Source organism: Eumetopias jubatus, unplaced genomic scaffold (assembly GCF_037043125.1).
Source record: "Eumetopias jubatus isolate StellerSeaLion01/CBP00866 unplaced genomic scaffold, mEumJub1_p1.0 scaffold_10, whole genome shotgun sequence".
In the NCBI taxonomy this organism is placed as follows: domain Eukaryota; kingdom Metazoa; phylum Chordata; class Mammalia; order Carnivora; family Otariidae; genus Eumetopias; species Eumetopias jubatus.
Window position 1 is genome coordinate 95,183,875 of NW_028274816.1, and position 24,227 is coordinate 95,208,101.

Sequence of the window (24,227 nt, forward strand, 5' to 3'; positions counted from 1 at the left end):
GTAAATGGCGTGTCTTTTTGGACTGCCCCTAAGAACGGAGGCTGGCTGCCCAAGACCCAACCATGTGATTGGAAGGTTAGAACTTTCAGTTCCACTGCACCTGACCTCCTGCAACAGGGGCTGGAGTGGAGCTGGAGATTGAGTTCCATTATCAATGGCCAATGATTTCATCAGTCATGCCTTTGTCATGAATCCGTCATAGGAACCCAAAAGGAGAAGGTTTGGAGAGCTTCTGGGTTGGTGAACACTTGGAGATTGGGGAGAATATCACACCTGGAGAAGGCACAGAAGCTCCACGCTCTTTCCCCGTCCCCTTGCCCCACACACCTCTTCCATCTGGCTGCTCCTGAGTTCTATCCTCTTATAGTAGACTGGTGATCTAGTGAGTAAAATATTTTTCTGAGTTCTGTGAGCCACTCTAGCAAATTAATTGAACTTAAGAATGGGGTTGTTGGAACCTCTGATCTATAGCCAGTTGATCAGAAGCACAGGTGCCAACCTGGACTTGGACAGGTATCTGAAAGTGTGGGTAGTCCTGTGGGACTGAGCCCTTAACCTGTGAGCTCCGATGCTACCTCCAGGTAGATAGGGTCAGAATTGAATGGAATTGTAGGATACCCAGCTGGTATCTAAGCATTGCTTGGTGGGTTGGGAGGAAAGCCCTCCTCTACACATTGGAATTCGGGTACAGAACAATTTTACTCCTTATAAGGGTGTTTGCTGCATTGTTGATTGATTAGCAAAAGATTAAAAACAACCTAATAAAGGATTGGTTAAATAAATTATGATATATTCAAATTGTGCACTGATATGGATGATAATTCAAGAAAACAAGGTGTGAAAAAAGATTACATGTTATCAGTTTCCATAATGTAGTACTGGCTTGTCTCTAATATTGTTCCTAAGTGGGGACAGGATTGGAGAATGCCTTTTCACTGTGTACCCCTTTGTATTTTTTTATTTTTGAGTGGAATTTTTGCCTATTCATGGAAAAATAAATGACGTTTACTTTTTTATTTTATTTTAAAGATTTTATTTATTTATTAGAGAGAGAGAGAGAGAGAGAGCACGAGTGGGGGGAGGGGCAGAGGGAGAGGGAAAAGGACCAGCAGACTCCCTGCTGAGTGGGGAGCCTGACCGGGGCTCAATCCTAGGACCCTGAGATCATGACTGGGCCCAAGGCAGATGCTTACCCGACTGAGCCACCCTTACATTTACTTTTTAAAAATTAAAATAGAAGCTGCCAGCAGTGGGGCTACCCCACCCAAACTCCTTGGAGGGTAGAGCTCAAAAATTGTTGGGGAGGGGTGGGAAAGTCCGCCTTTAATGAGGCTTAGTGGTATTACAATCTCACTGATGCACTGAGCTGCTCCCCACTGAGGTCATCTGAAGGACATAGGGGGCTGCAGGAGGAACTTACCAGGGTGGCCAGGGAGGTGCTGGGCCTGGAACCCAGACCTCGTGGAAATGAGCAGGAGGGGCCAACACGTGCCAAGTGTCCTTCCAACAGTGACCCTGTGGGAGAGCCTCCTCAGCAACCTTAGCGGAGATGGGCCCTTTTGGAGACTGATGGATTTTCTCTTTGTAAAAGCCTCTTGGGAGAAAAGACAGCAATATGTCTCCAGTCATTTCAATTTTAAAGAAGATAGGTTCTTATTTTTGTACTTGATGCTGGAGAAGCAGGACAAATTGGTTATGTTTAAATAATATCATGATCGGCAACTTTCTACCTAGTGCTTTCCCACATTGCAAATTCCTGTCTATTATTTATTTATATTATATATAATTATATATATATATATAATTTAATTACTTAAATCAGATTTTGAGAAGCAGGGCTATGGAGTTAAAAGGTATGGACATTTTATATATGACTTTGTCAAAGGGTTACATCCAACTTATATATTTCCAGCCATGTAAAGGACAATAGGTTATTCCACATGAAGGCTTATGCATGGATAAGAGTGGAAATATTTCTAGTGCCCATCAAATGATGAATGGATAGACAAAAATGTGGTATATCCTTATAGTGGAATATTATTCAACAGTGAGAAGGATTGAAATGCTGACACATGCTACAACATGGAGGAACATTATGCTAAGTGAAAGAAACCAGTCACAAAAGATCACATATTGTAAATCCATTTTTTAAAAAGACTTTATTTATTTATTTAAGAGAGAGAGAGAGAGAGAGAGAGAGAGCACAAGCAGGGGGAGAGGCAGAGACAGAGGGAGAAGCAGGCTCCCTGCTGAGCAGGGAGCCCTATGTGGGGCTCAATCCTGGGACCCTGGGATCATGACCTGAGCTGAAAGCAGATGCTTAACTGATTGAGCCACCCAGGCACCCCTTGTACATCTATTTATTTGAAATGTCCACAATAAGCCAATCTATAGAGGGAGAAAATAGACTGGTGGTTGTCCACAGTTGGGGGACGGAGGGATGGGGAGAGACTGCCAATAGGTGCAGTATTTCTTTCTGGAGTGATGAAAATGTGCTAAAATTAGATAATGATATGGTTGTACAACTCTGAATATGCTAAAAACCACTGAAAAGGATAAATTGTATGTGAATTATACCTCAATAAAGTTACTATTAAAAAAAGGCAATGAGTACTATGAAACCCTGACTAATATGAGGTTGTTCCTTTGTTGTGGTACTTTTTCTGATTTAATTAATGAGAAATTTTTAAATATTTGAATAATTTTTAAATTTTTTTGAAATTAAAAAAATTTTCTTTGTGAGCTGTATGTGCAAGTACCTTGCCCAGGAATCTTTTGGGTTATTGTTTTTTTTTTTTTTTCTTGTGAATTTGAGTTGCCTACATAATAAAAAATATTAAAACTTTCCTAATCACATTTGGGAACAGAGTACAGTCTGTTTCTTTTACTCTTATGTTAATTTTTCTTGGGAATGCATAACTTTAAAAAATAATTTTATAGAGTCAAAGCCATAATTTTTTTCCTTTTATAATTACTTTTATTCTTTTGTAATTACTTTTATTGGGAAGTTATTCTCTGAAGGAAATAATAAAGAAAAAATAAGAGTCAGAAATAAAGTTGAATTGGCAAATAAATTAAAGGGCTGATTCTTTGAAACACTAAAATAATCTGGTTATCTAATTAAGCAAAAAGAAAACAACAACAACCACCAAAACCCAAAACCCATAATAACTAGAACTAGAAATGAGAAACAGAATATAATATCAGATGGGAAGAAACCCTTTAAAAAATTAAAACATATCATGTTCAACTCAATTCTAGTAAATATTCAATTCTTGATGAAGTGAACATTTTTTTCTAGAGAAATATAAATTACCAAAATTGATCCATGAGAAAGTAGTGTATCAGAATAAGCAAACAGGTATGGAAGAAACTGATTATGCATGTCGTTAAGGAAAAAAATCACTTCCAAGAAAATCTCTAAGTCCAGAGAATTTGTTAGTCTATCCCAGTAGCTTTTAGGAAAAGAAAGACTGGTGGACATGTGGTGAGATAGCCTCAGTTTTCCAAAACAAGGTTGTACCTAGAAAGAGTTCGTGCCCTTTGATCTCAAGATAATCCCAATTCTATGGCTCATTCTAATAAAATAACCAGGGATTTATGCACAAGAGTAGTTATTACAGATCTAAACTAGTGAAAAACTGGAAACAACCTAAATAGTCATCACTATGAGAATGGGCAACAAATCAAGGATATTTACAGCATAAAATACCATCTAGCCACCTAATTGTGTTCAAATAATATTTAATGATACGCAGTCTCACGATAAGTGAAAAATCTGGGTATAAATTTGATTTTACAATACAATCCCAACTTGTTTAAAACAATTTTTTTTTACAATGATGCATGAAAACACAAGTTGGATAGAAATATTTATTTTTTATTGGAATACTTCCATGCTTAAATCACCAAATTGGCCTTGGAAAATATGCAATCTCTTCAAATTACATTCTCTTTTAACTCGGAATTAAAAAAACAACAGTCTCCACAAGTTAGATAACATTTTAATTATATTTTTGTTTTTCACAATTATTTTTAAGTGAATGTTAAATATATGGTATCACGTTGTGCATACCAAATTTTGTAACTTAGTTTCCCCTAGTGTATTCTGAACATTTTTAAATTCCTTAGAAGTTCATCTAAAATATCATTTTTAATGGCTGCCTAATATTTTATTGTAATTTTTTTACCAGATTTAGATTAAAAAAATTTTTTTCTTTTTTTAAAAATTTTTTTAAGATTTTATTTATTTATTTGAGAGAGAGAATGAGATAGAGAGAGAGAGCATGAGAGGGGGAGGGTCCGAGGGAGAAGCAGACTCCCCGCTGAGCAGGGAGCCCAATGCGGGACTCGATCCCAGGACTCCAGGATCATGACCTGAGCCGAAGGCAGTCGCCCAACCAACTGAGCCACCCAGGCGCCCTAAAAAAAAAAATTTTTTTTTTTTCTAATTCAAACTGTGCTTCAACAAACACTCCTACTCATCAGTCATTCTTAGGCCATCTTCCAGCTTTTGAGTTCTCCACAGTGTCCTGAATGAGAGTAGGCCAGCCTTGGATTTCTCTCCAGAGGAACAGGGCACTATTCCCTCACGTGATGGACAGTCTGGACCAGTGTGACCTACAACGTGAATGTGCATTTGAGTCGCCTGGGCATCTTTTTGAACTTCAGGTGCCGGTTCAGTAGGTCTGGGTTAGCCATGAGACCTGGCACTTTTCTAATGGGTTCCCCTGAAGTCCATGCTGGAGTTCTCCAGACCACACTTAGAGGAGCAGTTCTAAGGCCGGCGTATCTTCTACCAATTCAAATTCCAAAAAAACCTTTCTCTTGTCTCAAGTTCTGTCTCAATGGAATTCTAGTCCCAGCTCCTCCCGGCAAAACCATGGCAAACAAGGTTAATCTACCCGAACGTGAAGACTTATCAGGTATTTTAAGGCAGCTGATATGTTCCTCGGAGTTTTCTTTCTCGGCTTTTCCAAATATTCCATATGGGATATGACTTAAAGTCCCTCAGTGTCTTGATTCCTGTCTCCCTTGTCCCTTTACGGTATAGTTCCCAGAGTGGAAAATATTGTTTATAGTGTAGGCTGATGGGCTGCAGGTAGAGGGGGGACCATCATGACCTTTATCCCCGATAGAATACTGCTATGAATTCAGCCAAGAGCTCATGTCACTAGAGTGACTCATGCTGAGCCCATTCTCAGCTAAGAGCCTGAAGTCACTTCCACAGGGGCTGCTGTTGGTTCACATCGTCCTCGACTTCCACTTGAGCCTAAGTAACCCAAGGAATTCTTGTTAAGCTCTGGGTTTCTCACTTGAATTTGGCATGGAGCTATCCTTGCTTGTCTCAGAGAAAGATGCTGCGACCACAGGAAGGGGGCGGTGTTGAGTCAGAGATTCCCACCACCATTTGGACCAATACAAAGGTGTCACTGATAAAAGCAAATTACACCTTTTTCAGCTTCATTTAGGAATCTTGCATTTGACAATCAGACATTTCTGAAGAAAGAATCTATAGCAGTTGATAATGCAGAAATTTTTATTTTTAGTTTATTGAAGTGATCTTTCTCCTGTGTAACCATTTCCTTTCCCCTGCCCATCCATCCAATATGTGGTGAAAAAATAGAGCTAGTAACATGTAATATTAATATTATATGCAATATGATTTTAATAAATGCTCTTCGTGGAAAATTCAGAAAGCATTAAAGAAGAAAATGAAAGTCCCATTTGATGGCATCATGTACTGACATTCATTGTTGACTTTTCTTTCATTCTTTTTTATTTCCATATTTTTATCTTGCTAAAACCCAACATTTTAACTGTTTTATTACTGAGTAATAGAGGTTCATTGTAGAAGAAAAGTGGAAAATACAAATATGCAAAAGAAGAAGAAATAGAAATTCCCATTATCTAGAAACAACCTCGGGACAACTGGGTGGCTCAGTTGGTTAAGTGTCTGCCTTTGGCTCAGGTCGTGATCCCAGTGTCCTGGGATCAAGCCCCGCATTGGACTCCTTGCTCAGCAAAAAACCTACTTCTCCCTCTGCCTGCCGCCGACCGCCACCCTCTGCTTGTACTCTCGTGCTCTCTCTCCGGCAAATAAATAAAATCTTAAAAAGAGGGCACCTGGGTGGCTCAGATGGTTGAGCGTCTGCCTTGGGCTCGGGTTGTGGTCCCGGAGTCCTGGGATCAAATCCTGCGTCGGGCTCCCTGCTCCTTGGGAGTCTGCTTCTCCCTCTGCCTCTCTCACTCTCTCTGTCTCTCATGAATAAATAAATAAAATCTTTAAAAAAATAAAAAATAAATGTTTAAAAAAATCTTAAAAAGAATCTTGAGTTACATTTTGGTATATTTCTTTTAAGATGTTTAAATGTGTATATAAATTACATTTTTTGTTAAGAAATGAAGTTACACAGGGGTGCCTGGGTAGCTCAGTCAGTTAAGCATCTGTCTCTTGATTTTGGCTCAGGTCATGATCTTAGGTCGTGAGATCGAGCTCCACATTGGGCTCTGTGCTGGGTATGGAGCCTGCTTAAGATTCTCTCTCCCTCTCCCTCTGCCCCCTACCCATCTCTAAAAAAAAGGAAATGAAGTTACATAGTAATATTATATTATAAAAATTTTTTTCCACTTGACAATATGTTAGAAGCATTTCCAATGTCAAAAATATACATATTAACAATAACTGATATTTGTATGTTATATATGCCATATATCTTATAGCTAATGAATATATTTCTAAAATATCATTTTAATGGATCCATGTATTCCATAATATGAATGTATCATAATTTAACCTCTCCTCTATGGTTAGATAGTGTGAGTTAAAAATTTCTTGCTGGAATATAAACTTTTTATTCTAAACAGGATCACTGCTCTGGATCATATATTCTTTAAAGGATTTTATTTCTTTATTTTTGAGAGAGAGAGTATATGAGCACAAGCAGGGGGAGGGGCAGAGGGAGAGGGAGAAGGAGACTCCCCGCCCAGCAGGGAGTCCAATGCAGGGGCTCCATTCCAGGACCCCGGGATCATGAGCTGAGCCCAAGTCAGACGCTTAACCGACTGGGCCACCCAGGCACCCCTAGATCATGTATTCTTAATCTCTCTGTTAATATGTACTACTTGATGATGCCTCCTTCAAGTTCTTAAACATTTTTTAAATTTAACTTTATTACAAATATACATTTCAATGTATTACCATAGATTATCTACTCGGCATTTTTATTGACCTTTACAGCATTATAATAATTGAATATATTATAGGGCGCCTGGGTGGCTCAGTCATTAAGCGTCTGTCTTCGGCTCAGGTCATGATCCCAGGGTCCTAGGATCGAGTCCTGCATCGGGCTCCCTGATCCACTGGAAGCCTGCTTCTCCCTCTCCCACTCTTCCTGCTTGTGTTCCTGCTCTTGCTGTCTCTCTCTGTCAAATAAATAAAATCTTTAAAAAAATAAATAATTGAATACATTATAGGTTTCTTAGCTATAATCACAAATGGCACATTAGAAATTGCTATTTTCAACAAGAAAATTAACGATGAACATTACAGTATAGTAGATAGCTTTTGTTTTTATTTTCTATATTTCTATATTCTGTATATTTTCTACATTAATTTTCATAAACATTTTCTGCCGTTTTGTATATCCATGCTTTCTCTCGAGCTTGTTAAAGTTGAGAACCTCAAGCCAACAGACCTTCTCCACTTAGGCGCCTCTATCATGGGGTGGGCAGATTTCACCTTGGTTTACTCAGAGTTCTTTCTTGTGTCTCCTGCGTGATGAGGCAGAAGAGGAGTTCCTTTCAGTCTTGATCGGCTAAGTCACTTTCCATGGTTGCAGTTCTATGGAAAACTATTTCGGAGAACATTCAGTGAACTTACCCGGTATGTTTTCACATTGTGAGGATTTACTCTGTAAGAATATCATTTCACCTGTATTTAGAGAAAGTTGCTTGTTTTGGCAATTTCTCTTTTGCTATGAGAATTCACAAGAGCCAAATTCACTTTCAGAAATGCTGTGGGCCAAACTTCATGCTGTGTAAGTTCATATCTAAAGACTGTAAATTTCTGAATGGGTTCACAAGATGAAATACAACTTACTTGTGCTCGCTGTCTTTCCTTAGAAATCAAATCCAGAATGTTTTAAATGCCTACATACAGTCATAGATTTAAGCTGCTAATGGACAGCAGTGAATGAATTCAGAAAAAAGACATCAGTGTTTTCAGATGGGTTAGACCACATGTTTTAATAATTTTGCAAATAAGGAAATTCTGACCTTGAGGGGGAACCCCCTTGGTCCCTCTGAAGAGAACAGTTATTCTAAAAAAGGATATTTTTATTTTTTTAAGGATTTTATTTAATTAATTTATTTATTTTAAAAAGATTTTATTTATTTATTTTGACAGAGAGACACAGCGAGAGAGGGGACACAAGCAGGGGGAGTGAGAGAGGGAGGGAGAAGCAGGCTTCCCGCGGAGGGAGCCCGATGCGGGGCTTGATCCCAGGATGCCAGGATCATGACCTTAGCCGAAGACAGACGCTTAACGACTGAGCCACTCAGGCGCCCCGTTTTTAAGGATTTTATTTATTTATTTGAGAGAGAGAGAGAGTGAAAGAGAGAGAGCACAAGCAGGGGGAGCGGCAGGCAGAGGGAGAAGCAGGCTCCCCGCTGAGCAAGGAGCCTGATGCAGGACTCCATCCAAGGACCTTGGGATCACAACCTAAGCTGAAGGCAGACACTTAGCCGACTGAGCCACTCCAGAGCCCCTAAAGGATATTTTTAACTGAGCCACTCAGGCACCCCTACAGTATATTTTTAAAGTCAGTAACTTGAAAATTAAGAATTCCATTCATTTCTGGGTGCCTGGGTGGCTAGTTGGTTAAGCGTCTGCCTTTGGCTCAGGTTGTGATCCCGGGGTCCTAGGATCCAGCCCCTCATAGGGTTCCCTGCTCAGCAGGGAGTCTGCTTGTCCCTCTCCCTCCCCGCTGCTCGTGCTCTCTCTCACTCTGTCTCTCAAGTACATAAAATCTTAAAAAAAAGAATTCCGTTCATTTCAAGTTTGACAGGATTTGGCATAATAAATTTGATAAATGAATATATAGTTTATACTTACTTTTACTCTACCAGGATAGTAGAAAATATGGCTCTGGTCTCTTGATTGTTTATATGGTATATGTTTTGGCAGAGACACAAATTGGCTGTAATTTTGTCTTTGGGTTTAAATATTTAGTTTTCAGCTGCTCTCCTCATGTTGTCTTATCCCAGCCTCAATCCATGGACCATGGTGCTGCTTTTCTAACTTTCTGTACTAAAACCATGTTCCACCTCTTACATCATCTGTCAGCTGTGGTTAAGAGTCGTGGTCCTTCGGGAGCCTAGGTCATGTTGGCCATGAAATAGGCCTAACTATCGAACACTCCCTGAACTACAAACGTGGGAATGGGGCATACTATGGTTGCATGAAAATGTTATAGCTTCAATCTCTCTGCGGAACGTGGAAAGAAAATCCTTTTTCAGCTCAGCCCTTATTAAAAAGGCAACTCTTCCTGAATCTGGGCTAGCACTTAAGAGGTCTTCCATATTTCCACTCTCCCTCTTGGCCCTGTGATCAGCCTCCAAGTAAACAATATATTATAGATTGCTTAGCAATAATATCATCACAAATGGCACATTAGAAACTGCCAGAAGCTGGGCTGGCCTGCTGGGAACGAGAGACTGCCCGAAGTAAAGGCAAGCTATCTCACTTGAGTCCATCTTAGACTAGCCAGGCCCTGGTTGATCTGCTAGCTAATTGGCAGCTAACCAAAGATGTATGAGTGAGTCCAGCTGAGACCAGAAGCCCAGCCCAAATTGCTGACCCCTATCATTGTGAGTGAAATAAATGGCTGAGGTTGTTTCTTACACAGCAAAACTGAAGTGGTATACCCTGCTAGAGAGGTCTGGTCACATCACAAGTTTAATAACGGGCTCAGTTGTACTTGATTTTTGAAGCAACCTTTGGAGCTCTCGGTCTTTCCCTGACATCCTCAGCTCTGCTGTAGCACTTCAGTGTGGTGGTTGAGGTGTTGGGCACTGTATTCGCAGACTTGGGTCTGAATCCAGTCTCTTCCACTTTTTTGCTGTATGACCTTGGGCAAGTCACGTTCCTCTCTCTGAACTTTATTTTCTCATAGTGTGTAAAACATGGAAAATAATATTATCTCATGATATCACATTATCTCATGATATCCTTCCCCAATATACTTTCCTGGCCCCCGTACCTCCTTCCTAACAGAACCCTGATTTCATTCAGTTATTCATACATGCTCTGCATTGTTTTCTGCATTCTCTACAAAGCCTCAATGAGGAGCTGATTCCTAATTAGTCTCAACTAATCTTGGAAATTCCATTGCCCTTGCCAATGATTAGTTTAAAAGCAGGCATATGATCAAATTTTGACCAGTGAGAAATGAGAGGGAAGATGCAGGTGTGGAGGGATTTGGGGAAAACATTTCTTCACTTATTTTTTTAAAGTTTATTTATATACTTAGATCTCTACACCCAACGTGGGGCTCCAACTCAAAACCCTGAGATCAAGAGTCACATGCTCTTCTAACTGAGCTAACCAGGTGGCCCTATTTCTTCACTTTTAAGAAGCAGGTAGAGGAAGAGATGATCTGTTTCTTTTCCTAAGATTGTTTGGTCTGGATTTGAGGCCTGGAACTAGAGTAGCCATCTTGTCGTCATGGAGGGAGTTACTTAAAAGTAAAGCCAAGGGGCATCTGATTGGCTCAGTCGGTTAACTGGTTAAGCGGTTAAGCCTTTGGCTCAGGTTGTGATCCCAGGATCCTGGGGTCAAGTCCTGCTTCGTCGGGCTCCCTGCTCAGTGGGGAGTCTGCTTCTCCCTCTCCCGTGCCCTCCCTATGCTTGTGTTCATGCTCTCTTGCTCTGTCAAATAAATATGTAAGTAAGTTTTTAAAAGTAAAGCCAAAACCCTGAGGAAGGCAGAGGCACCAGGTGGGAAGAAGCTTGGTCCTTGAACATATCACTAACCCACTGGAACTCCAATCATGGAATCACCCCAATCTCAGCGATGCTTATTGTGAAAAATACAAATCCTCTATATCATGTAAGTTTGATTCAGGTTTTCTGTTCCTTGCTAACCAAAGCATCCTAAGTGAGATACCCCTTAGCCCATAGTAAGCCTTCCATAAATATTAGCTCTTGTTATAATTGTATTGGCTTCTTTCCCTCAACTATTAAATGGTTTCAGATTTCACAGATCTTGGAAACACATTTTACTGAATTCTACTGACCCTGTCAAGTATGGTACTTTTTCTCTTGTGGCTCTAGATCTAGAGCCGGGGTCAGCACTGTGGCCAGTGGGACAAATCGAGCCCACTGCTTGCTTTTGTAAATAAAATTGGCCTGTGGTCTGCAGTCAATTCTTCACCTCCTCCATGATTATTCACATGGGGACCTAGTTCACAAGGCAGATTGCAGCTTTCACCCCAGAGATTCTGCTTCACTGGATGTATCAGTGAGGACTTTTATAGGCAAGTGACTGCAAACCTGACCTGAGCTACATGATGGCTTCAGGATACAGGGGCTCAAATGGATCATCAGGATCAGATTCCATGCTCTTCATCTCTTGGCCCCACTTCCTCTGTGTTGACTCCAGTCTCAGACAGTGTTTGACATCGAGGACCACAATATGGCCCAGCAGTGCCAGTCTTTTCTAATTCATGTCTGGTGGGAAAGAGGTAAAATCTTTCTCAACAGTTTCAGTGTAACTTTGGAGAATCATAGTGATTGATTTGACCTAAGCATTGAAAATGCTCTCTAGAAAGCAACAGATAATTCCTTTTTACCCTTTGCCTTTTATATGTTGTTTGCCTTCCTTTATTAGCTTATAAACTTGAAGAACAGTGCTCAGCAGCTAGTCTGTGCTTAGTAAATATCATTTTGAGTGAATGAATGTATATTTATTTAAAAGTTGGAACTGGGATCATTCCTCACATATATTTTTGTTTTCTGCTTTTTTTAAGTTTATATGTTTATAACATGAGCATTCCTTTATGTCACTAAAGCTGTTTGGATGGGAGTCAAGAGGCAACGAGCCGTCACTGAAGGTTTTTAAGCAATGGTTGACATTGACCCATTGGCTTATGAGCCATGTTGATCTCATTCTGGCCCATATTCTCTGCATTACCCATAAAGACTGCATCATACAAATATTTCCACATCTCCTCCTCCCATCCCGCCCTTGGAGAATTGTGTTGTAGCTACTACAGTTTTTATTTTGAAGATGATTGGGGATGACTTTTTTTTCAGCCTGCTCATGTTGCTCAGTTGTCCAAAGTAGTTGCAGTCGTGTGATGCGCCCGCTCCCTTTCCCCCGGGGTTGGGGCTGCTACCTCATCCCCAAAAGATGTATTGCTTCATGAGATCAGCTTACAGCAAACCATGCACAGATAACTTTTCAAACATTTAATTGTAATACTTCCATGCTTAAATCACCAAATTGGCCTTGGAAAATATGCGATCTCTTCAAATTACATTCTCTTTTAACTCAGAATTTACAATATATCAGGGCAGTCTGTATACTTAAGACATTTGAAAATGGGTGCATGAAAATGGCCTTGATTCACAGGATGTTCTATGTTTTTTAAAAGCCCAGTATTGTAAATGCAACAAATAATGAAAGTCAGCTGTGCAATATACCTTTTTACCTGTATTGTGCATAATATAATAGGGTGCAGAGAAGACTTAGGGGTTATATTAGTTTCCTAGGGCTCCTGTAACAAAGTATCACAATTTCGGTGGTTGAAAACAACAGAAGTGTATTCTCTTACAGTTCCAAAATTAAGGTGTTAGCAAGGCCATGCTTTCTCTGAGACTCTGGGCAGAGTCCTTCCTTGCCTTTTCCCAGCTTCTGGTGGTGACCAGCAATCCTTGGCATTCCTTGGCTTGCCAGCTACACACTCCAATCTCTGCCTCCCTTGCCACATGACATTCTTCCTGTGTGTCTCTGTCTTCATATGGCATTTTCTGCTTCCTTTTTTTTTTTTTTTAAGATTTTATTTATTTATTTGACACAGAGAGAGAGAGACAGTGAGAGAGGGAACACAAGCAGGGGGAATGGGAGAGAGAGAAGCAGGCCTCCCGCTGAGCAGGCAGCCTGATGCGGGGCTCCATCCCAGGACCCCGGGATCATGATCCGAGCTGAAGGCAGACGCTTAACGACTGAGCCACCCAGGCGCCCCCCCCCCCCCTTTGCTGCTTCTTATAAGGATAACATTCATATTGAATTAGGACCCACTCGCATGGCCTCATCCTAACTTGATTACATCTTCAAAGACCCTATTTCCAAATAAGGTTATAGTCCCAGATACAGGAGGTGGAGTTTAGGACTTCAACATATCTTTTGGGGGCGAATAATTCAATCCATAACAGGGGTCATCTGGTCTACGTCTCTACTGGACATAGGAATCTGCTGTACAAGATCTGTTCAATCATCAGTCAGTTTGAATCAAAACCAGGTAGGGGCAGTAGGAGCAGATAGAGGATCTTGGCACCGGATCTTCCCATTCTCACAAGAGTGAGATAGTTGCAGTTGAACTGACCTAGCTATAGAAATCGGTTGGAAAGCTGGGTGGGTAAGATAAAATCTAAAAAAGTGCCACAGGGAAAGTCAGGTGCTGGGCAGAGTGGTGGGGAATTCAGCTGGTGGCAAATATTCTGGAAGTAGATGAATGGGATAGTCATCACCCTCTAGATCACCACTGGTCAACAGAAGTACAGAGAGAGTCATACTTGTGGTTTCAGATTGCCCAGTAGTCCTATTTAAAAAAGTAAAAAGAAATAGGAAAATTAACTTTAATACTCTATTTTATTTAACCCAACCGATCCAGAATATTATGGTTTCCATATGTCATTGATATAAAAAATATTAAGACATTTTGCCTTCTTTTTTCCCATACTAAGTCTGCAAAATCCAATGTGTATTTTATACTTGCAGCATATCACTAGCCATATCTCAAGAGCATGATAGCCATATGTATTAGAGGGCTCTGGATTCTGGAAGTGCTACCCCTCTGTGGTAGGATCCAAGCCACAGTCTGGGTTGTAGGTGAGACTCATTTCTGGGGAGGAACACCAGCAGGAGCAGAACAGACAATCAAGGGTGTTTGGAGAAGCGTTTAGGACAGGCCTGAAGAGGAAAAGGTGTTCCAAGTGGGGACAAAGTGAATGTAAGGGACAGAGACCCACTTACTTGCTTAAGTAGGGTGGGGTGGTTGTTCTGCACAGTGAGATCCCTTGGAAATGAATTGTAAGAAGTCCTTCGTGGGCCAGGAGTACAGGCAGGAATTCTGTTAGACAATCATTCTCTTTGTCTCCGTCTTCAGGGTTATGAAACCTCTTATCCGCACTTTGGTTTGTCTGCTTTGTTAGGCTCTTTCTACACACTGATTTGCTTTTTTATTTATCTATTTGAACCTTAAAATGTCTTTCTCAGCAGCGAGCTCTACAGCCTCTCAACCCAGTGCCACACCACTAACTTAGTCTCCCATTGCCCCCATTTCATGTTCCAAGGAGAGAAAAATCTGATTGGCTTATTGGTCAGTCATCCCATAACTAGGAGGCCAAGCTCACCTAATACAAACAGGGACACCCAGGCTCATTCCTGATCTCAGGCTGTGGTTCTCACAGTGGGTTCTCCCCACCAGTAGCATTAGAAATGTAAATTCACGGGCCCCACCTTAATCTGTTGAATCTGGATTTCTGGGGATGAGCATAGAACACTAGGCTAGAGCAGTAGATGGGGGTGGAGTCCTTCAGAAGGGGTTGTGGGTAGGGACTGCCACTGTAGGCAAGAGTGAGGTGAGTGGCCCGGGGGAGCCTTGACCTGGAGAAACACAGGCCCCAGATGTGACCTCAGTTTTCATCAATGGGAACCAGGTCTGCTGGGAGGGGGTCAAGGAAGGGGTCATAGACAACAGCTTGGAATGTGACCCAATTCTAAACCATGTCAGGACAGGACCGCACATGTGGGTTTTTAGTAAACCTAACTTTGAGGACCTAGGACAGGCAAAGGCAGAGAGGAAACAAGTGGAGATGGAGCAGGGAGGGTCAGGTTAATAACTGTAAGTACATGGGGGCTATGCTTAGCTGCTTCATCAGTGATAAGCTGATCTGAAGGAAGCTAGAACTAAGTATTAAATTAAATTAAATTAATGATATTTTAAACATTAAAGAAAGTTGAATTTTAAGCCGTGGTAGAAACTGCTGAGTTCCTGATGTTTGCTTTTTTCCATGGTGCATAAACTGTATTAAATTTGAAATTTACAAAAATAGCTTCACAGGAGGACCATTATTAACATAGCCTTACCTCAGACAGATTTTTTATTACTGGAGACAACTCTTCTATGTAAAAAATATATTAATGGCTGGAGCAGAAGAAAAATACCAACTACAGATGGTAAGCATTTTCTTGCAAAGTCACATCAAATTTAACATTAGCCTTGGAAAACAGAAACATGTTTTAAACAAAAGATTTTTAAATATTCTTGTAACCATGTGTAGATTTTCACCTCTGGTCTAGGATACCATCATAAAGAGTGCAACTTTCAGTGATTAAAATATGTTCATAAAGTTTTAAAACTCTTGCCCCAAAATGCTATTTAATAGTTGTTATAGCGTTTTCATTGGAAGTTTCTACTAAGTGGCATTTATGGAAAAAGACTTATTTTATACTAATAAAATAGGTGGAGTTAGTAAACTTGAGACAGATGCCTAAAATAATGATTTGATAAAAGGTGCACAATTCTACCGAGAGCAAATTAGAAGTCATAAGGGAATAAAAAGGCTTTGAAAAGATTTTCTGCAATTCCCATACCCATTACAGACATGCATAGGTATGATTTACATTGGAATTGGATTTCTATTTTAGGAAGAAAGAAAAGGGTGAATTCCCTAAGAATTGCTTTCCTCCCTTTTTTCTCAGGCTTATGTCTAAAAGTGTTGCCATGATGAAGCAATACTATGCATCTAGTGCTGAAATTTAATCTAATGAAAGTTTTGCTCTCCTTAACAATATGAATCGTTTCAAAGTGTTATTCTTGTCTGAATCTTTTGTTTTAAACAATGAGATTTAAACCTATACACAGGTAAGCCTAAACAGAGTCCTCCTCTGTATGTTAAGCATGTATACATTTTGCCTCACTGTCACTTACATATTGGAAGATATTGCTTTAAACTTCTCAACAGGTAGCCTCCCCAGCTCCCCCACCTCTGTTCTCAAATCCTAACTTCCATTGCCTAATACAAAGCTACAAATTAGGGCGCCTGGGTGCCTCGGTTGGTTAAGCGACTGCCTTCACCTAGGGAATGATCCTGGAGTCCCGGAATCGAGTCCCGCTTCGAGTCCCGCTTCGAGTCTCGCTACGAGTCCTGCATCGAGTCCCGCATTGGGCTCCCTGCTCAGCAGGGAGTCTGCTTCTCCCTCTGACCCTCCCCCTCTCATGTGCTTTCTCTCTCTCATTCTCTCTCTCAAGTAAATAGGTAAAATCTTAAAAAAAAAAAAAAAGCTACAAATTATATTACTGGGTGGTTGGGAACAAAGTGTGTGCCATAAGAGCAAGGCAAATGTGTATGTATCTGTCAGTTTGCTAATTTTCTTGCCATTGTCCATCCAGTCTTTTAAACTGTGGTAGCAGCCATTGTTCGAATTGATTAATGTCCCTTCAGAGCTTCAATAGTACAAAGAAGCATTTCTAAGGGAACTTGTTCACTGCTTTGCACTTAGTAGGCACTCAGTATTTTAATTTGAATGAATTTCTAGCACTGTCCTTTGAATTTCTAGTCTAACTCATAGAACTTTATATAATTTCTGGGTACTTTATTTTATTTTTTTAAGATTTTACTTATTTACCTGACAGAGGGAGAGAGAGAGCACAAGCAGGGGGAGCAGCAGAGGCAGAGGGAGCAGCAGGCTCCCCACTGAGCAAGGAGCCTGATGTGGGGCTCTATCCCAGGACCCTGGGATCATGACCTGAGCCGAAGGCAGACGCTTAATGACTGAGCCACCTAGGTGCCCCAATTTCTGGGTACTTTAATTGTAGAGCTGTAGCCAGACTGATGAGATGCTCTTGGAGGTAACTTTCTCTGGAGAATGAAGAGACATTGCTGATAAATTAAGAGGAATGACTGACACCGAATTAGCATTAAAATATATTAGACTTTATTAAATATTTAAAATCGCATTAAAAACAGCATTCAGCAAAACTAACAAAGCACATAACACCCCCCCCCCGTTATTCTTAGTTTTCATTGTCCTAGATCCTTTTGCATGCATACAACTTTTTGTTGTGCTTTTAAACTTTATTTGTAAACTCTTCCATATTATAGATCTTCATAATTGCCATTTAAATGGCTGCATAAAAATCGATGGGGATGATGTAATACAATTCACCATTAGGCTGTTCCCTCATCCCCCTTTTGTTATTAACCGAACTTTGCAAAGAACATCTGTATTATTATATATGAAGAATAAATTCCGAAGAGTGCAATTACAGGGTCAAAGGGCAAGGTACACTTATTTTTATCTCATTTTCTATTTTTTCCTCCTGAGATAAGGAAATACAGTACTGTATGAAAAGCTTTCATACGCTGCTCTCCAAGGTTTAGCTTGTTAATAATCCTTTAAGGTATTATTATCAATCTCCTATCCTTGGAGATAGAGCTGGAAAAAGAGCTAGAGCAGGCAGGTAACCTGATCTAATCCACCAGGTGAGTCCTGGAAGGAGGTAGCAACGACTATACCAGAAGCAAAACACCCCTGGGAATTTGCCGGAGCCCTCGGTATGGGAACGGTGTCTCTTCCTCACCCCAGCAACGCTAAATTCCCGGAGGGTCGCGGACTTGGGGCCAACCTTGCTCGCCCCAGCCTCTTAGAGCGCCCTGCATTCAGTGGGCGTCTAATAAATGCAATCTGCGTCGCAAGGACAAAAGCTCTCCCTTAAGTGGGCTAGACACTAAGCCCCTCCTGGTGCCACAGAGCTCGGCGCCGCCACTTTGCTCTTTTGCCCGTTCTCTCCCCAAGTTCTGTGTGGGACCCTCGGCTGCAGCGAACACCCCCGCCCTTCACCGCCAGCGCCCAGGGCGGCCCGGGCTCCGCGCCCAGCGCCCCCGCGCCCTGGGCACCCTGCGCGCGCCCGCCCGTCCAGGCCCCGCCCCGCCGGCTCCGCCTCCCGTCTCCTCCCCGCCCCCAGGAGCCGACGAGTGGCGGCGGCGGCCCCAGGACCCGGTTCCCTCAGACAAGAGGGCGGGTGGAGGAGGAAGCGGCCGAGCCCCGAGTCTTGCTCCGGCGCCGCCGAGCACCGCCCGCCTCGGCCGACCAGCGCCGTCGGCTCCTGGGCCTCGCCGAGCCGAGAGGAGGGAAAGGCGGAGGCGGCTGCGTGCGGGCGGCGGGGGCGCGGGCGCGGGCGGAGGCGGCGCGGCCGGCCGCGGCTGCCGCTTTGTTGTGCGGCCCGGACCGAGGAAGGAGAAGTGGGAGGAGGGGGGAGCTCGGCGTCCCGCTCCCTCCGCGGCTCATGGCGACGACGCTCGGCACATCCGGGACCCTCCGGCCGTGGCGGCCGCGGCGCCGGCTGCTCGGGCCCCAGCCCCGGCCGCTGTGGTGACTCCGCCGCGCCTCGCCGTCGCCCCCGCCCCGCCCGCCGGCCCCGGGCCCCGCGCCGCGGCCGCAGCCCCGCCGCCGCCCCCGCCGCCCCCGCAGCCGGGGACATGTCTAACCCCGGGGGTCGGAGGAACGGGCCCGTCAAGCTGCGCCTGACAGGTGAGGGGGGCGGCGGGAGCTGGGCCGGGGCATCCGCGGGGTGGGCGAGCCGGTGGGGGGTGCCTGTGGCCTTGGGCAGGGCCAGGGTCGGGATCAATGGTGAGTTGGGGGTCGGGGACGTGGGAAGGCCTAGTTCAGGGAGAGTAATGGCTAAACCACTCGCCCTTGTTGGGGGAATTCTTGAAAAAGTCGACGGTGTCTCGGGGGTCTTTTGTTGCGGGGAGGGCTGCCCCGGTTGGACTCGCCGGCGGATTTAAGGTCGGAAAGCCTTGGCCGAGGAGCTCGACTCTCTCCGGGCCCTCGGGGAGCATCCCCTGGGCCACTGCCCAGGTGGGGTCGTCGAGGGGATGAAGAGCTCCTGTGGCGGGGATTAGTGAATCCGGTCGCTGACTGCGAGCTGTAAACACTCCTTAAAGATGGAGCGCTTAACGGGAGGGTGTGTGTGTGTGTTCCCTGGTGGTTAACTTGTTCGCCCACTTATGCCCGCGTGCAAAAACCTTCATTCTCGGCCGCCTGCCACAGCAGCCGGTGCCACACACCTGAAACGCATGTCTTTGGGAGGGGAGGAGACCGGGGTGGATTTTTCCGGTGTGACCGCCTGATCCGACGACTCCGGCTCGTTGTACACTCTTGTGTTTTGGAAGTGTTTGATTGTAGGGTAGCATGTTTTGGGTTGTTCCTTGTAGGCCGCAGAACTTGTGTCTCACTTCTAACTCCAGACCTGCTTTAAGGGCGCACCTTTTTTTTTTTTTTGGTACATTTCTAAGTATGTGCTCATACAAACTTGCAAGCGAAGTTCTCTCTCTCATCTCCTCCCCTTCCCTTTTCTAAATGGAAAAGAATGTATGGAGGGGTTGCTAGGTAGAAGGCTTCTCTCTTACAAAGTGTTTTTGATTCCAAGTGCATTAGATCTTTAACATTACAGGTACATTTTGCTTACACAGTGCCATTTTTGGTATTCTTACGTGGTCGTGTCACCCCATTTTAAGGACAAATTATTTTTGGTTTGAAAAGTGGAATTGAAATCACTGTAGTTATCCTAGTTTCACCATTCACTCTTAATTATCCAAGTCGTTGTTGGGGTGTGTGGTAAGAAAGACGATTTTCCTTAGAGGTTGTGTGTGTGTGTGTGTGTGTGTGTGTGCGCGCGCGCGCGTGCATGCGTATGTAAGGATAAACGGTAATTATGTTTGCCTACACTAGACGTTGAGATTTATATGGACTAATTTTGTAATTGAATGCTTGTGTGTCACATCCGAGTCCACTGGCTGAACTTTACGGATAAAAACTTGCAGTGAATTTGGTATTTGAGAATTTAGCCTGACTGTAAATTGGCTGCAATTTAAAAAATATGACTTTATGACAGTTTTACTTTCCCTGGGGAAAATTGCAAAGAATTATGAACTGAGTGGTTCTTAATGGAAAACCTGGATTGGGGATTACGCCCCTCCCCCCTGCCCCAACATTGCCCCCATTCGGTTTCCTTGTTTTGTTAGGATACCTTTATAAGGGATCTTTGTGGCTTTAGGGTTTATCTCCTGATGTTCCTCTCCGAAGTCAGTCCTGTGGCAGTGATCATGGAAAGAACCTGTGATTCCAGGTGTGCAAAAAGCATCAGAAATAGGCTGTTGGCCATTTACTTCCCTCTAGGCTATATGCATAATGAGAAAATGAGGGAGAAAACAGGTGTTTTTTTTTCCAGATAAAATGAATTTGAAGTTTTTACTGTGACTCAGTATCTTAAAGTGTTTGTGGTTTCCTTACAACCTATGATACAGTATAAAAATTCATGAGTAAACTTAGGAGAAAAGATGACACTTCTCTTTTGGGGGGGAGAGGGAACGCTGGACTAAATTTATAGAGTGATTTTTGTATTTTTAGGTTTTTCTGAGGAATATTAAATACAGTGTCCCCTTAATTGTAAAAACAGTTTGAGGTACTCTCATTTTTTTAAAAACCATTGGGTATTTGTCTCTGTCATATTTTAAGAAAAAACTATTCAGATATTAAAAACATTGCCCTCTCCTTTTTGGTTACATTTGGTGGATCCTCTTCTGTTTTGCCAGGAAAGTTAACTTGTATTTTTCATTTTTGTCCATTTACAAATTAGATGGTATAGATTTTAACAAATGGATTTCAAGAGCTGGATTCAATTAGCAGCTTTTTAGGACATAAACATTAAAGGGTTAGATGGAAAAGATTGTTTTGACTGACTGGATAAATGACAGGGCTGTGTTTGATGTGCGTCCAGGAACTGGTCTGGAGCTGGTGCCCAACTTTTCAGTCCATCTTGAGAAGCCAAATAAAATATTTAACCTAGGCCTCATTTTGTTTAAAAAAAAAAAAAAAAGTTGATTCTTTGTTAAGACCTTAAGAAATGTTTGGCATACCTTTAGACTAAGTGTTTAACAGTTCATTTAGATCCGGGTTCCATAATAGAGGAAAATCACTAAAAAAAAGTCACATCCCCCAGTGAATTTTTACTTGGTTTACAATACACTTGGGCTGTAAGATGCTTTAAAATTATTGTTCTTTGCTTTAAGCCAGCACCATACTAGTATTTTAAATTTATAGTGTCCTTGATTCCATGGTGCTTTATGAACTGTACTCAATTACATCTTTAACATAGAGTTGCCCCTTTACTCAGAGGTATAAACAATTCTTCATGATGACACACACACACACACACACAAACTGAAGAAGAAATATTTGAGCCATGAGATCTTTGCCCACAACAGATATTAGACTTTTCCACATATTATTCCTTAGCCCACAATCACCTAGTGAACTGTTTGGTATTTTTGATGCTAAGGAGGCAGGGTTAATTTAATCCCACATTTGAGATTCCTCAGGCCATTGGTGTTAAAATCTGATTTGGTCCATCAAGTACTTTGGTGGTTCTTCTGACACATTAACACTTAATCATTAAAATAGGCTGTATGGTAAAGCTATCAATTTCAACTATTATTTCTATAGGGAATTGATTATAAAATGTAAAATTTGTATGCATTATACTTATGAATATCTGATACAGGCTTTTCTTACAATGCTTTGGATAGAAAATATTCTTTGTATTTGGTTACAGTAAAAAAATGTAATTTTTAATATCATTATTGTTTTTGAAAACCAAAGACTTGAAAAAGCAGTTTAGTATAATTTGTAATATTTAAATTTCTTAGATAGGGAGAAATAACAGATTACTTCTCTAGAAAATTTATTGCAGACCTTTTTGTAACCTAAATGTTTTTGTGTGCTGTTTCTCATGTTATTAATTTATAAAACCCTTGGCAGTAATGAGGTTAACCTGTCTATAGCTAAAGGAAAATCAGATTTAAAAGTCCCACTTTAGATATGCTGGTATCTTAGTATTGTTTTACTGTATATTTTATTGATTCAAGGCTTTAAAAATTACAACTTGATTATATCTCACAGGTTTCTAAGTAGGAGCGTTAGTGATTTGAATGTCCCCAACTTATTTTCTTGGTTTTTGAGGAGGAAGCTAATGTGGCTTAAGCCCCTTCCTTTTGTCTTAAGTTGTCTCTTCTAGTCTAACATTCAGACATGCAGTGGAACCTGCTTAGGTGCTTCATGTAGTTTGGTTTTCATTGGTGAGTAAAGGGTGTGTGTGTTTTAATCATGGATTTTACTTTTTTTCCTATTGGTTGAACTGTAACATATACTACCATGTTACTTATTTTGCTTATCATTTAGCATAAAACTCAATTTTCAAGGTAAACAAAAGGCCACACTTTAGGCACACAAGATTTTTTTTTTTTTTTTTTAAGATTTTATTTATTCATTTGACAGAGACAGAGACAGCGAGAGCAGGAACACAAGCAGGGGGAGTGGGAGTGGGAGAGGGAGAAGCAGGCTTCCCGCCGAGCACGGAGCCGGATGCGGGGCTCGATCCCAGGACTCTGGGATCATGACCTGAGCTGAAGGCAGACGCTTAACGACTGAGCCACCCAGGCGCCCCCACAAGATTTTTATTTTAGCCATTTTTGATGTCTGTTAAAGATGTTGAAGGCTTTTAAAGATGTACTATGTCCTACTTTTTTCAAATAGACCACATTTAACAGAACTTAATGTTTTATTTATGATTAAGTATCATGAATATAAAGGACCATCTGTTGTAATGTGTAATATAAGGATATGGTCATGGTGTATAGAGAGACCTGTTTGATCCTGGCTGTATGGTGATAAGTTGTTTAACCCCATTCTTACTGCTTTTTCTCTTTTTGTTGTCATTTTTGTTTACTGTTACTTTCTCTGTTCTGAGAATGCTGGACCCTTGAAATACACTGTTGTAATGAGCATTGTTGTGTGTTTCTGTATGACTGACAGGTATTGAATGCTTATCAAGTGCCAGACACTGTGTTAAGTTTGTATCTATTATTTTAATTCTCACAGTAGCTCCAAGAGGTAGAAGAAACTTGGGGAGGTTAAGTACATGTCAGAACCCCAAATTGTCTAGAAAGCTTGTTACAGTGTCTAAGATTTTGTGTGGAAAAATAAATACATTCCAGTTATTTGGAATTACCTTTGCCCCGTGAGATTTTTGCTCATCTTTTAAGGTTCCAACTCAAGGCTTACCCTTATCCCTAGAACTTTCCTTGACCTGAGTTGGCCTTTCCTTTGTGACTAAGAGGCTCTTCCTCTGGTGTCAGACCTAACTCAATGAAGGGTATTTGTTGTTTCTATGCTCTAAGCTCTAGGAAGCCAGAATCTTTGTTTTAGCATAGATTAAGGGTTTTTGGTATTTTATTGAATGAATGCTAGAGGCCTAGAAGTAAATCTTTGTAGTTCTGTATGTATTCTTTGTGGCTAATGCACTAGATGTGAGTGGCAAGAGATGAGGCTAGACAGGGACAACCCAATTTGGAACTTACTGTGTTTTGCCAAGACGTTTGATTTTTTTTTTTTTTAAGATGGTGGGAACCATTGAAGGATTTTTAGCTTTTTAGCTTTGATGTCTTTGATGTTTAGAAACATTAATCTTGGGGCAGTAGGGAGGATGGACTGGGATGGGAACTGTGAAGACTGATTTTAGGACAACCAGTTAAGAGGATGCTACATAACAACCATTGTTCTTACTTTTTTCCTTGTTATAACTTTTATTTCTAAATTTTTTATTACAGATGATTGCTGTAAACATCTTGGTGTAGATAACTTTTTAAAAAGGATTATTTTTCTAGGATATTTGCACAGAGAGAGTGCTATTACAGGGGCACCTGGATGGCTCATTCATTTAAGCCTCCGACTCTTGATTTTTGGCTCTGGTCATGATCTCAGGGTCCTGGGATCGAGCTCTGAGTCCAGCTCCATGCACAGCTGGGAGTCTGCTTGAGGAGTCTCTCTCCCTCTCTCTGCCCCTCTCCTTGCTTTATATGTTCTCGTTCTCTCTCTC

At 41.7% G+C, this 24,227-nt stretch overlaps 1 protein-coding gene across 1 annotated transcript in view; it reads left to right on the forward strand.

Annotated features, from left to right (window-relative positions):
• Nucleotides 1-18,747: 18,747 nt before the first annotated feature.
• The window catches only part of SMURF2 (SMAD specific E3 ubiquitin protein ligase 2), a 115,883-nt gene continuing 110,403 nt past the window's right edge, over nt 18,748-24,227 (forward strand). The window contains exon 1 of the mRNA XM_028087513.2: nt 18,748-18,820. Within this exon, the coding sequence (XP_027943314.1) occupies nt 18,769-18,820 (52 nt within the window). The 5' untranslated portion in view covers nt 18,748-18,768. The remainder of the gene's footprint in view (nt 18,821-24,227) is intronic.